The sequence below is a fragment of the Tachyglossus aculeatus genome, chromosome 19 (assembly GCF_015852505.1).
Source record: "Tachyglossus aculeatus isolate mTacAcu1 chromosome 19, mTacAcu1.pri, whole genome shotgun sequence".
Classification (NCBI taxonomy): domain Eukaryota; kingdom Metazoa; phylum Chordata; class Mammalia; order Monotremata; family Tachyglossidae; genus Tachyglossus; species Tachyglossus aculeatus.
The window spans coordinates 36,062,910-36,076,601 of record NC_052084.1 but is presented as its reverse complement, the minus strand read 5'-3'; the positions used below and the strand labels follow the sequence as shown (position 1 = coordinate 36,076,601).

Below are 13,692 nucleotides of genomic sequence, written 5' to 3'. Positions count from 1 at the left end.
ATAATAATAATGGCATTTATTAAGCGCTTACTATGTGCAAAGCACTGTTCTAAGAATTGTTTACTTGTTTTGACGCCTTTCTCCCTCCCTTCTGGACTGTGAACCCGTTGTGTGCAGAGATTGTCTTTATTTGTTGCTTAATTGTGATGCCCAAGAACTTAGTACGGTGCTCCGCACACAGTAAACGCTCAATAAATACGATTGACTGAATGAATATTATTATTATTATTAAGCGCCATCAAGTCGTTTCCGATTCATAGGGCCTGCATGGGTATACTTTCTCCAGAACGTCCTGTCCCCTGCCATAAAATCCGCAACCTTTCTATCATTATTACTTCCCAAGCGCTTAGTCCAGTGCTCCGCACACAGTGAGCGCTCAATAAATACGATTGATGATGATGATTATTACGGTCTCTATCCATCTAGCTGGCTCAGTGGAAAGAGCATGGGCTTTGGAGTCAGAGGTCATGGGTTCGAACTCCGACTCCGCCACATGTCTGCTGTGTGATCTTGGGCAAGTCACTTAACTTCTCTGGGCCTCAGTTCCCTCATCTGTAAAATGGGGATTAAGACTGTGAGCCCCACGTGGGACAACCTGATTACCTTGTATCCTCCCCAGTGCTTAGAACAGTGCTTTCCACTTAGTAAGCGCTTAACAAATGCCTATTATTATTATTATTATTATTATTATTATTATTATTGTTATCTAGCTGCTGGTCTGCCTCTACCGCGTTTTCCCTGGATTTTTCCTAGCACTAGTGTCTTCTCCAGAGAATTAGTCCTCCTGATTAGGTGTCCAAATTTTCCCTGGACTTCTCCTAGCATTAGTGTCTTCTCCAGAGAATTAGTCCTCCTGATTAGGTGTCCAAAATGTACTCATTTAAGGCAAGTTATTTGGTCTTCCAAAGACCATTTTGGTTTAGTTTCCTTTAAAATCCAGGGAAGCAGCATAGCGTGGTGAACGGTGCACAGTCGTCAGCGGGTCATAGGTTCTAATCCCGGCTCTGCCACTTGTCTGCTCTGTGCCCTCTCTGCCTCAGTTTCCTCATTTGCAAAACGGGGATGAAGACTGTGAACACTACTTGGGACAGGAACTATGTATTCACCCTTATTTGCTTGTGCTAGCAAATACCATAATTATTATTATTCTAAACAAAGGCCGTACAATAAAACCATAGGCAGGGATCAAAAGGCACGAAATCTTACCTATTACCCAATTTGTACTTCCCAAGCGCTTAGTACAGTGCTCTGCACATAGGAAGTGCTCGATAAATATGATTGATTGATTGATTACCTAATGTTTAATTTTTCAGAAAGCTGATGTGTTACCAAGCAGTCGGTGAAGTCCTGCGGTCTGAGATAGCTTTTCTGTGAAGCTCTTAATAAGAATATGACTTTGGGCAAGTCACTTCTCTTCTCTGGGCCTCAGTTCCCTCATCTGTAAAATGGGGATTAAGACTGCGAGCCCCACGTGGGACAACCTGATGACCTTGTATGTCCCCAGTGCCTCAGTTCCCTCATCTGTAAAATGGGGATTAAGACTGTGAGCCCCAAGTGGGACAACCTGATCACCTTGTATCTCGCCAGTGCTTAGAACAGTGCTTTGCACATAGTAAGCGCTTAACAAATACCATCATCATTATTATTATTATTAATATCTCCTTAATGCCATTCGGTAGCTTTTGCCCGAATGTGTTTTTCCTCGGAAATTCTCTCACCGCCTCCACACGTTCTATCCCTCTATCCCTGAAATAGGTACCTCAGCGATAGTTCCGTGTCAGATGGAAGAAAGCAGCTGATGTCATTGTCGCCGATTTCATTATTTCATTTTCTCATTTTTTTTTTTTTGCCATTTTAGACAATGGCAAAGTGATTGCTCCAAACGATCAGCTCCAAAATGATTCAACAAGCTGATGATCCATTTCTACTCAATTCACCTCCGTTACCTGATCGCAAACCCCTTGAGGTCAAGGGATCGTCCTAAACACTTCGGGCAGTGTTTTCCCCGCAGGAGGTGCTCAGTAAACATTATTGATTGATTTAAGCAAATACCGATTGACCGGGAAACTACAATTACATGAATTCACCAGACTGGCATCTATTATTCTGAATCGCATTCAACAGAACTGCATAAAGGTAAATCCCTACGTCGAAGGCTTCGCAAGTCACACATAGGTGCTTGTACATATCTATTCTATTTTATTTTGTTAGTATGTTTGGTTTTGTTCTCTGTCTCCTCCCTTTTAGACCGCGAGCCCACTGTTGGGTAGGGACTGTCTCTATGTGTTGCCAATTTGTACTTCCCAAGCGCTTAGTCCAGTGCTCTGCACAGAGTAAGCGCTCAATAAAGACGATTGATGATGATTGATGATAGGTAGGCCTTCAATCAGACAACCGTTCTTTACCGAGTGCCTATTATGTGCAGAGCATCATCAGCATCAATCGTATTTATTGAGCGCTTACTATGTGCCGAGCACTGGACTAAGCGCTTGGGAAGCACTGTACTAAGTATTCGGAAAAACAGAATAAAAGTAAAAGGCTTGTCTTTACCCTCAAAGATCTTCTCAGTCTAATGGGTAAAAATCTCACTGTTCATAGCATCAGTGTCTAATTTTGAAAGGCGGTTCATACTCTTATTCTCCCTCTCGCATCCTGTCTCTTTCTGTCTTTTGCTCTCCATACCTATCTGCAAGAACGGAGCCGTTCCATTATTTCAGGCGTCCGAATTGAAATACACAGGGAGTTTGAGTCGGAAACAAATCTTTAGCAGGTGACTAAGTTGCCGATGATGAAACCGGTGATGAGCATCTTCAAATAGATGACCAGAAAATACGTTCCAAACAGAAGCGCTTAGCGTGGACGTGAGGCCTCGTTCATCTGGAAACATCAAATGGGCATAGAAATGAAATGCCCCAGTCAGTGTATGTTTGTCGCCAAATAGGACTACATTCTCTGTAATTTTACTTAAAAGTCACTCAGGGAGCCTGGCAGGAAGGGAAAATGGGAAAATCAGCGAGTATGGATCTTCCTCTTTGATATCTTCCATTAAAATCACTACCTTGAGTGGCTTTAGAGTTTCTCCTCGCTGCGGGGATCAGTGGGTTACCACTGGAAGTTTTTGAGAAGGTTGTCAACACAACATAATCAATCATATTTATTGAGCGCTTGCTGCGTGCAATCAATCAATCAATCATATTTATTGAGCGCTTGCTGCATGCAATCAATCAATCAATCATATTTATTGAGCGCTTGCTGCGTGCAGAGTGCTGTACTAAGTGCTTGGGTTGGCACGATATAACCATTCATTCATTCAATAGAATAGTAAATATGGACAAGTAAAATAAAGAGAGGAATAAATCTGTATCAACATATATCCAGGTGCTGTGGGAAGGGGAAGGAGGTAGGGCGGGGGAGAGGAAGGAGACTGTGAGCCCGCTGTTGGGTAGGGACCGTCTCTAGATGTTGCCAACTTGGACTTCCCAAGCGCTTAGTACAGTGCTCTGCACACCGTAAGCGCTCAATAAATACGATTGAATGAATGAGGGGGCTCAGTCTGCTTGGCACATAGTAAGCGCTTAATAAATGTCATTATTATTATTATTATTATTATTAAATGAATTTATTTTACTTGTACATGTTTATTCTATTTATTTTATTTTGGTAATATGTTTCGTTTTGTTCTCTGTCTCCCCCTTCTAGACTGTGAGCCCGCTGTTGGGTAGGGACTGTCTCTATATGTTGCCAACATGTACTTCCCAAGCGCTTAGTATAGTGCTCTGCACACCGTAAGCGCTCAATAAATACGACTGAATGAATGAATGGGGGGCTCAGTCTGCTTGGCACATAGTAAGCGCTTAATAAATGTCATCATTATTATTATTATTATTATTAAATGAATTTATTTTACTTGTACATGTTTATTCTATTATTTATTTTATTTTGTTAATATGTTTCGTTTTGTTCCCTGTCTCCCCCTTCTAGACTGTGAGCCCGCTGTTGGGTAGGGACCGTCTCTAGATGTTGCCAACCTGGACTTCCCAAGCGCTTAGTACAGCGCTCTGCACACCGTAAGCGCTCAATAAATACGATTGAATGAATGAATGAGGGGGCTCAGTCTGCTTGGCACATAGTAAGCGCTTAATAAATGTCATCATTATTATTATTATTAAATGAATTTATTTTACTTGTACGTGTTTATTCTATTTATTTTATTTTGTTAATATGTTTCGTTTTGTTGTCTGTCTCCCCCCTTCTAGACTGTAAGCCCACTGTTGGGTAGGGACCGTCTCTAGACGTTGCCAACTTGGACTTCCCAAGCGCTTAGTACAGTGCTCTGCACACGGTAAGCGCTCAATAAATACGATTGAATGAATAAATGAGGGGGCTCAGTCTGCTTGGCCCGTAGTAATCGCTTCATAAATGCCATTCATTCATTCATTCAATCGTATTTATTGAGCGCTTACTGTGTGAAAGCTGTGTGACTTTGGGCAAGTCACTTAACTTCTCTGGGCCTCAGTGACCTCAGCTGTAAAATGAGGATGAAGACTGTGAGCCCCCCGTGGGACAACTGATCACCTTGTATCCCCCCAGCGCTTAGAACAGTGCTTTGCACATAGTAAGTGCTTAATAAATGCTATTATTATTATTATTATTATTATTAATAAATACGATTGAATGAATGGATGAATGAATGAATGGATGAATGAATGACTGAATGAGCTAGACTGAGCCCCTCCTTCCTCTCCCCTTCCTCCCCCTCCCCATCCCCCCCGCCTTACCTCCTTCCCCTCCCCACAGCACTTGTATATATGTACATATGTTTGTACGTATTTATTACTCTATTTATTTAATTTGTACGTATTTATTCTACTTATTTTATTTTGTTAATCTGTTTGGTTTTGTTGTCTGTCTCCCCCTTCTAGGCTGTGAGCCCGCCGTTGGGTAGGGACTGTCTCTAGATGTTGCCAACTTGGACTTCCCAAGGGCTTAGTCCAGTGCTCTGCACACCGTAAGCGCTCAATAAATACGAATGGATGAATGAATGAATGAATGAATGGATGAATGAATGGGTGAATGAATGAATGAGACACACTGAGCCCCCCCTCCATCCCCCCCCCCCGCCTTACCTCCTTCCCCTCCCCACAGCACCTGTATATATGTATATATGTTTGTACGGATTTATTACTCCATTTATTTATTTTGTTTGTACATATTTATTCTACTTTTTTATTTTGTTAATCTGTTTTGTGTGTTTTGTTTTGTCTGTCTCCCCCTTCTAGACTGTGAGCCCACTGTTGGGTAGGGACCGCCTCTATGTGTTGCCAACTTGGACTTCCCAAGCGCTTAGTCCAGTGCTCTGCACACAGTAAGCACTCAACAAATACGGATGGATGGATGAATGAATGAATGAATGGGTGAATGAATGAATGAGACACACTGAGCCCCCTCCCCATCCCCCCCGCCTTACCTCCTTCCCCTCCCCACAGCACCTGTATATATATGCTTGTACGGATTTATCACTCCATTCATTTGTTTATTTTATTTGTACATGTTTATTCTACTTATTTTATATTGTTAATACGTTTCGGTTATGTCGTCTGTCTCCCCCTTCTAGACTGTGAGCCCGCTGTTGGGTATTTATTTTCCTTGTACATATTCATTCTACTTATTTTATCTTGTTAATACGTTTCGTTTTGTTGTCTGTCTCCCCCTTCTAGACTGTGAGCCCGCTGTTGGGTATTTATTTAACTTGTACATATTCATTCTACTTATTTTATCTTGTTAATACGTTTCGTTTTGTTGTCTGTCTCCCCCTTCTAGACTGTGAGCCCGCTGTTGGGTATTTATTTAACTTGTACATATTCATTCTACTTATTTCATATTGTTAATACGTTCCGTTTTGTTGTCTGTCTCCCCCTTCTAGACTGTGAGCCCGTTGTAGGGTATTTATTTTCCTTGTACATACTTATTCTACTTATTTTATCTTGTTGGACTTCCCAAGCGCTTAGTACAGGGTATTTATTTTCCTTGTACATACTTATTCTACTTATTTTATCTCGTTGGACTTCCCAAGCGCTTAGTACAGGGTATTTATTTTCCTTGTACATACTTATTCTACTTATTTTATCTTGTTGGACTTCCCAAGCTCTTAGTACAGGGTATTTATTTTCCTTGTACATACTTATTCTACTTATTTTATCTTGTTGGACTTCCCAAGCGCTTAGTACAGGGTATTTATTTTCCTTGTACATACTTATTCTACTTATTTTATCTTGTTGGACTTCCCAAGCGCTTAGTACAGGGTATTTATTTTCCTTGTACATACTTATTCTACTTATTTTATCTTCTTGGACTTCCCAAGCACTTAGTACAGTGCTCTGCACACAGTAAGCGCTCAATAAATATGAATGGATGAATGAATGAATGAATGGATGGATGAATGAATGAATGGATGAATGAATGAATGAATGAATGAATGAATGAATGGGTGAATGAATTGGTGAATGAATGAATGAGACACACTGAGCCCTCTCTCTATCTCCCCCACCTTACCTCCTTCCCCTCCCCACAGTACCTGTATATATGTATGTACGGATTTATTACTCCATGTATATATATGCCTGTACGGATTTATCACTCCATTCATTTATTTATTTTATTTGTACATATTTATTCTACTTATTTTATTTTGTTAATCTGTTTTGTTTTGTTGTCTGTCTCCCCCTTCTAGGCTGTGAGCCCGCCGTTGGGTAGGGACCGCCTCTCCATGTTGCCAACCTGGACTTCCCAAGCGCTTAGTCCAGAGAAGCAGCGTGGCTCAGTGGGAAAGAGCCCGGGCTTTGGAGTCGGAGGTCGTGGGTTCAAATCCCGCCTCCGCCAACCGTCAGCTGTGTGACTCTGGGCAAGGCACTTGACTTCTCTAGGCCTCAGTTCCCTCGTCTGTAAAATGGGGGTGAAGCCTGTGAGCCCCCCGTGGGACAACCCGATCACCTTGTAATCTCCCCAGCGCTTAGAACAGTGATTGGCACATAGTAAGCGCTTAATAAATGCCATTGTTATTATTATCATTATTATTATTCCCAAGCGCTTAGCACAGTGCTCTGCGCACAGTAAACGCTCAATAAATACGATTGAATGGATGAGTGAATGAATGAATGCCCCCAATCCCTCTGCCCCTCCGCCAAGCTCGCTCTCTTCCTCCCTTCAAGGCCCTGCTGAGAGCTCACCTCCTCCAGGAGGCCTTCCCAGACTGAGCCCCTTCCTTCCTCTCCCCCTCGTCCCCCTCTCCATCCCCCCATCTTACCTCCCTCCCTTCCCCACAGCACCTGTATATATGGATATATGGTTGTACATATTTCTTTTACTCTATTTATTTAATTTGTTTGCACATGTCTATTCTATTTATTTTATTTTGTTAGTCTGTTTGGTTTTGTTCTCTGTCTCCCCGTTTTAGACTGTGAGCCCACTGTTGGGTAGGGACCGTCTCTAGATGTTGCCAACTTGGACTTCCCAAGCGCTTAGTCCAGCGCTCTGCACATAGTAAGCGCTCAATAAATACGATTGATGATGATGATGATGAGTGAACGAACGAATGAATGAATGAATGGATGAACGAACGAACGAATGAATGAATGAATGCCCCCAATCCCTCTGCCCCTCCGCCAAGCTCGCTCTCTTCCTCCCTTCAAGGCCCTGCTGAGAGCTCACCTCCTCCAGGAGGCCTTCCCACACTGAGCCCCTTCCTTCCTCTCCCCCTCGTCCCCCTCTCCATCCCCCCCATCTCACCTCCCTCCCTTCCCCACAGCACCTGTATATATGGATATATGGTTGTACATATTTCTTTTACTCTATTTATTTAATTTGTTTGCACATATCTATTCTATTTATTTTATTAGCATGTTTGGTTTTGTTGTCTGTCTCCCCCTTTTTCGACTGTGAGCCCACTGTTGGGTAGGGACTGTCTCTCTATGTTGCCAATTAGTCCTTCCCAAGCGCTTAGTCCAGCGCTCTGCACACAGTAAGCGCTCAATAAATACGATTGACGATGATGATGATGATGAACGAACGAATGAATGGCTGGCTGACTGACTGACTGAGTGACGGAGGGCCCCGGGCGGGAGGGGGGGCGGTGCCGCGTTGGCAGCGTGCGGCGGCGCGGATTGAGCCCCGCGGGTTTCCGTGGAGCGGCGGGGGACGGTGGCCGCCGCGGTCCCGTCGCGGCAGGCGCGGGCCCGGCCGGAAACGCGCAAGGGGCGGAAGCGCGCCGGGGGCGGGACCTCCGCCCGCCGCCCTCCGCCCTCCGCCCTCCCTCCGCCCGCGGCCCTCCCTTCGTCCGTCCGCCCGTCCGCGGCCGACCGACCGAGCGACCGACCGAGCGACCGACCGACCGACCGACGGGGGTAGGGCCCGGCGCCGGTTGGGGGGTGGGGTGGGTGGTGCCTGAGCTCCCCGCCCGCCCGCCCCCCTGCTACCTCCCCCCGCTCTCGCCTCTCCTGTCTCTCCCCCTCGCCCCCGGATCGCCCACCCGTTTCCCTTCCCTGGATCCACCACCGCCCCCCCTTCCCTTCCTGCGGTCACCGACCGCCCCCCCTTCCCTTTCCCACCCCCTTCCCTTCCCGGGATCTACGACCGCACCCGCTTCCCTTCCCGGGATCCACCACCGCACCCGCTTCCCTTCCCGGGATCCACCACCGCACCCGCCTCCCTTCCTTGGATCCACGACCGGCCCCCCCCCCCCCCCCTTCCCTTTCCTGGATCGCCGACTGTACCCCTCTCCCTTTTCTGGATCACCGACTGCACCCCCTTCCCTTCCTGAGGTCACCGGCTGCACCCCTCTCCCTTCTCTGGATCACCGACTGCACCCCCTTCCCTTCCTGAGGTCACTGGCCGCACCCCATTTCCTTCTCTGGATCACCAACTGCACCCCCTTCCCTTCCTGGGGTCACCGGCTGCGTCCCTTTCCCTTCTCTGGATCACCGACTGCACCCTCTTCCCTTCCTGGGGTCACCGGCTGCACCCCTTTCCCTTATCTGGATCACTGAATGCACCCCCTTTCCTTTCCTTTCCTTTCCTTTCCTTTCCAACTGCACCCCTTTCCCTTCCCCGGATCGCCGACTGCACCCCCTTCCCTTTCTGGAGTCACCGCCTGACTGTGAGCCCACTGTTGGGTAGGGACCATCTCTATATGTTGCCAACTTGGACTTCCCAAGCGCTTAGTACAGTACTCAGCACACAGTAAGCGCTCAATAAATACAATTGAATGAACGAACCCCCTCCCCTTCCTGGAGTCACGACCTGCACCCCCTTCCGTTCCTGGGATCACCACCTGCACCCCCTTCCCTTCTTGGAGTCACCGCCTGCACCGCCTTCCCTTCCTGAGGTTACCGCCTGCACCCCCTTCCCTTCCTGAGGTCACCGCCTGCACCCCCTTCCCCTCCTGAGGTCACCGCCTGCACCCCCTTCCCTTCCTGAGGTCACCGCCTGCACCCCCTTCCCTTCCTGAGGTCACCGCCTGCACCTCCTTCCCTTCCTGAGGTCACCGCCTGCACCCCCTTCCCTTCCTGGCGTCACCGCCAGCACCCCCTTCCCTTCCTGGCGTCACCGCCAGCACCCCCTTCCCTTCCTGGGGTCCGCAGTTGCATCCCCTCCCCTTGCCGGGGTCACCGCCTGCACCCCCTTCCCTTCTTGGTGTCACCAACTGCACCCCCTCCCCTTCCTGAGGTCCCCGACTGCATCCCCTCCCCTTGCTGGGGTCACCAGCTGCACCCCCTTCCCTTGCTGGGGTCACCAACTGCACCCCTTTCCCTTGCTGGGGTCACCGACTGCATCTCCTCCCCTACTTGGGGTCACTGACTGCACCCCCTTCCCTTCCTGGGATCATCAACTGCACCCCCTTCCCTTCCTGGGGTCACCGATTGCACCCCCTTCCCTCGCTGGGGTCACCAGTTGCACCCCCTTCCCTTGCTGAGGTCACTGACTGCATCCCCTTCCCTTCCTGGGATCACCAACTGCACCACTTTCCCTTCCAGGGGTCACCGACTGTTTCCCTTGCTGCGGTCACCAGCCTCCCCCCATTCCCCTCCCCGGATCGCCCATTTGCACCCCTTCTCTTCCACCCTTACACCCCAGGATCGTCATCTGCACTCTTCTGCCGAACCCTTAATAATTAATCATAAGAACGATAGTATTTGTTAAGCGCTTACTACGTGCCAAGCACTGTTCTAAGCACTGGGGGAGATACAAGGTAATCGGGTTGTCCCATATGGGGCTCACAGTCTGAATCCCCGTTTTACAGAAGAGGGAACTGAAGCCCAGAGAAGTGAAGTGATTTGCCCAAGATTGCAGAGCTGGGAGTAGAACTCGGGTGCTTCTAACTCCGGGGCCCACGCTCTATCATCATCATCATCATCATCAATCATATTTATTGAGCGCTTACTGTGTGCAGAGCACTGTACTAAGCGCTTGGGAAGCACAAGTTGGCAACGTATAGAGACAGTCCCTACCCAACAGTGGGCTCACAGTCTAAAAGCCACTAGGCTATGCTGCCTCTCCACCTGTATTGATTTTCCTAAGGTTTCAATAATGTAACTTTAATTTAAAACACATTTTTTTGCCGCAAATGATAGACGGAAAAGTACATCCCGAAAGGGGTCACGGGCCAGCGAGGCCTCTCTGCCAGATCTCTGGGGGCTTAAGGAGCCTTAGTTCGTAGTTTAGTCACTGCCCCTAGGATTTACAGGTGGTAAATCAGTGAAGATTTACTGGGATTTAGTGAGATGGGAACTGATCATCTGGGAGGATTATCAGTCTCTACTATTTAGTCAGCCCCTGCTGTGTGCACCTTGTAGGTCACAGATACAATCCCTCCCCTTCAAGGAGTTTATAATCTCAGAAAAGACGACCTTACAGTCAGGGCGTACCATTATATTTAAAGTTAGGCACTAGTGTTTTTTATTTCCTCTTCTAGCAGTTATTGGGTATTTCTAAGGTCGGAATGCTTTCCTGAGATTTCCTCTCTAGTGACAGTCGAACCTAATCATCGATAAAAGCCCAGTTAGCAGCCCTGGTTAGCGTTCTCCTCTCTGGAACTGAATGAATTTTGGTCTTGTATTTAAATCACGAAGCAGGCCATGGTTATGTACAAGACTTTTTTAGGGGTAGCAGCAATAATCTGAGTCGCCTGGACTTTACATTCAGTTGAGAAAAAACACAAAGAAAAGTTGTCGTTTGAGGACAGGTTGGATTGGTAAATAAAAGTCTGTTCAAGGAGTTGATCATCCTAGTCTATTTTGGGAGAAACTGTTGAATATATCTATTAACCAATAGTATTTATTGAGTGCCTATTTTTGGCTGTGCTAAGTGCTTGGGAGGGTGTAATAGAATGAATATTGGGGTCCTTGCCATAAAGGATTTTAGAATCTAGTAGGGGAGGAAGTTTGAATGTCCATCTCCCCTTCCAGACTGTAAGATCCCTGTGGGCCGGGATTGTGTTTACCAACTCCTATTGTAGTCTACCAACGTTTTGCACAGGGTAGGAAGTCCATAAATACCATCGATTGATGAATTTATAAGCTATGTAGTTAGGTGCCTAGGCGGCGTGAAAGTTCCCAAGGCTATATCTGCCCTAGGGATTCAAAGAAACATCCAGAAGGCAATAATGATAATTGTGGTGCATGGGAAGTATTTACTATGTACTAAGTGCTAGGGGAGGTGGAATGTGCTGAGATCAGGTAGTGCCAAGTTTCTGTCCTTTCCCAGTAAATCCCAGATGAGGGTGAAAGCCCCATCCAGAGCTGTCCCGGAGAAGGCCAAGAGGAACAAGAGGCCCAACACGCCCCAGGATGAAGACTCCTCCGATGATATTGCAGGTAGAATCCCGGGATAGATTATAAATTATTTATATTGATGTCCGTCTCTCCATCTCCCATCCGCGCGCTCCCCCCGCCGCCCAAACTGTAAGCTTGTTGTGGGGAGGGAACGTGTCTGTCAACTCTTGAACTCAAGTGTTTAGTACAGCGGTCTGCACATAGTAAGCGCTCAACAGATACCATTCATTGACTGGGATTTTTGGACAGCATAATGTGGGTGGGGAGGAGGAGGCTGGAAGGAGAGGAGGAAAGAATAATATCCCCGTGACTTGATCCACTAGCCAATCTGGGTACCACCCTTCTGTCAACCCCACAGTCAGACGGTGACCCTTCCTCAGATACCCGCGGGCATTCCTGAGACAAGCAAATGCTGCCGAAATAATAGGGCTTCAGAAATCGGTTTTCAACGTGCACCCCAAAATGCCGAAACAATACGTCTGTCCTTTCCCAGGCTTAACTTGTCAACACGTAAGTCAAGCCGTGAACGTGCACCATGTGAAGAGGGCGGTAGCTCAGAGTGTTTGGTCAGTTTGTTCGGAGTGTTTAAAAGAAAGAAGACTTTCCGATGGGGAGCCGGTAACTCCTTCCGATACTTGGTTATGCCTCAAGTGTGGTTTTCAGGTGAGACGGTGTTTGGCGCACAGAGACTTCTCCTTCCTGTACTTCCCATGGGAATGAATTAAAGAGGCTTGTTGGGGGGTAAAGACCCAGGCTTAACCTGCTTATTCTTCAACGTAAGAATAATAATTGTGGCATTTAAGCGCTTGCTGTGTGCCGAGCATTGTACTAAGCGTTGGGGTTGATAGTAGATAACCAGGTTAGATCGAGTCCTTCCATGTTGGTGCTCACAGTCTAGGTAGGAGGGAGAACAGATATCGAATCTCCATTTTACGGATGAGGTAACTGAGGCCCAGAGAAGCGATGTGACCACTTGATGGAAGCAGCGTGGCTCAGTGGGAAGAGCCCGGGCTTTGGAGTCAGAGGTCATGGGTTCGAATCCTGCCTCCGCCAACTGTCAGCTGGGCGACTTCGGGCGAGTCGCTTCACTTCTCTCCCCCTCGTCCCCCTCTCCATCCCCCTCATCTTACCTCCTTCCCTTCCCCACAGCACCTGTATATATGTTTGTACATATTTATTACTCTATTTATGTATTTATTTGACTTGCACATATCTATTCTATTTATTTTAAGCACTTAGTACAGCGCTCCGCACATAGTAAGCGCCCAATAAATATGATTGATGATGATGTGACCAAGGCCGCCCAGCGGGCGAGGGACAGAGCTGGGATTAGAACCCAGATCCTCCGGCTCCCAGGCCCGTGCCCTTTCCACCGAACCGTGCTGCTTCTCTAATCATCCCTCTTGGTAGAGCTCAGGGGCAGTTTGCACAGGGCTGGCAAGTCATTTCCCTCTTCCCTCTTGGGCCTGCTTGGTTAGGGGAAACATAAAACAGTCTCCCTGAGGTTCGGGAAGCGTGTATACAGTTAAAGCAGACGGAACTAGACCAGATGACCCATCCAGCCAAGAAAACCCGGAACAATAATGCAAACTTGGATTTGTACGACCGTTTCCGGCTCTTGCCAGCCCGTCTCCCTTCCTAATTCTTAGCAGCCATGGTGGGTGTCTCCTATGCCCACACAGGCCTTTAGTAATCATCCTAGAGTGGCCAAAAAACTAATCCTGTTGATGTTGAGGGTGGGTTTAGGGGGGCTGCTTGCCTCCTTTCCCATAGAGCTTTGGCCCAAAGGCGTGTGAGAACACGGGGGATAATAAGTGTAATTGATGTTCAGTGCTAGTGCATTTTAAACGTCACTTAATAATAATAA

At 47.2% G+C, this 13,692-nt stretch overlaps 1 protein-coding gene across 5 annotated transcripts in view; it reads left to right on the top strand.

Annotated features, from left to right (window-relative positions):
• Positions 1-8,372: 8,372 nt before the first annotated feature.
• The window catches only part of USP45 (ubiquitin specific peptidase 45), a 42,113-nt gene continuing 36,793 nt past the window's right edge, over positions 8,373-13,692 (top strand). For 4 of the 5 annotated variants that reach the window (XM_038760763.1, XM_038760765.1, XM_038760767.1 and 1 more), the window contains exons 1-3: positions 8,373-8,399; positions 11,758-11,867; positions 12,319-12,488. In XM_038760763.1, coding sequence (XP_038616691.1) covers positions 11,768-11,867; positions 12,319-12,488 — 270 coding nt within the window. In that variant the 5' untranslated portion in view covers positions 8,373-8,399; positions 11,758-11,767. The remainder of the gene's footprint in view (positions 8,400-11,757; positions 11,868-12,318; positions 12,489-13,692) is intronic. The other variant, XM_038760764.1, reaches the window with a different exon arrangement.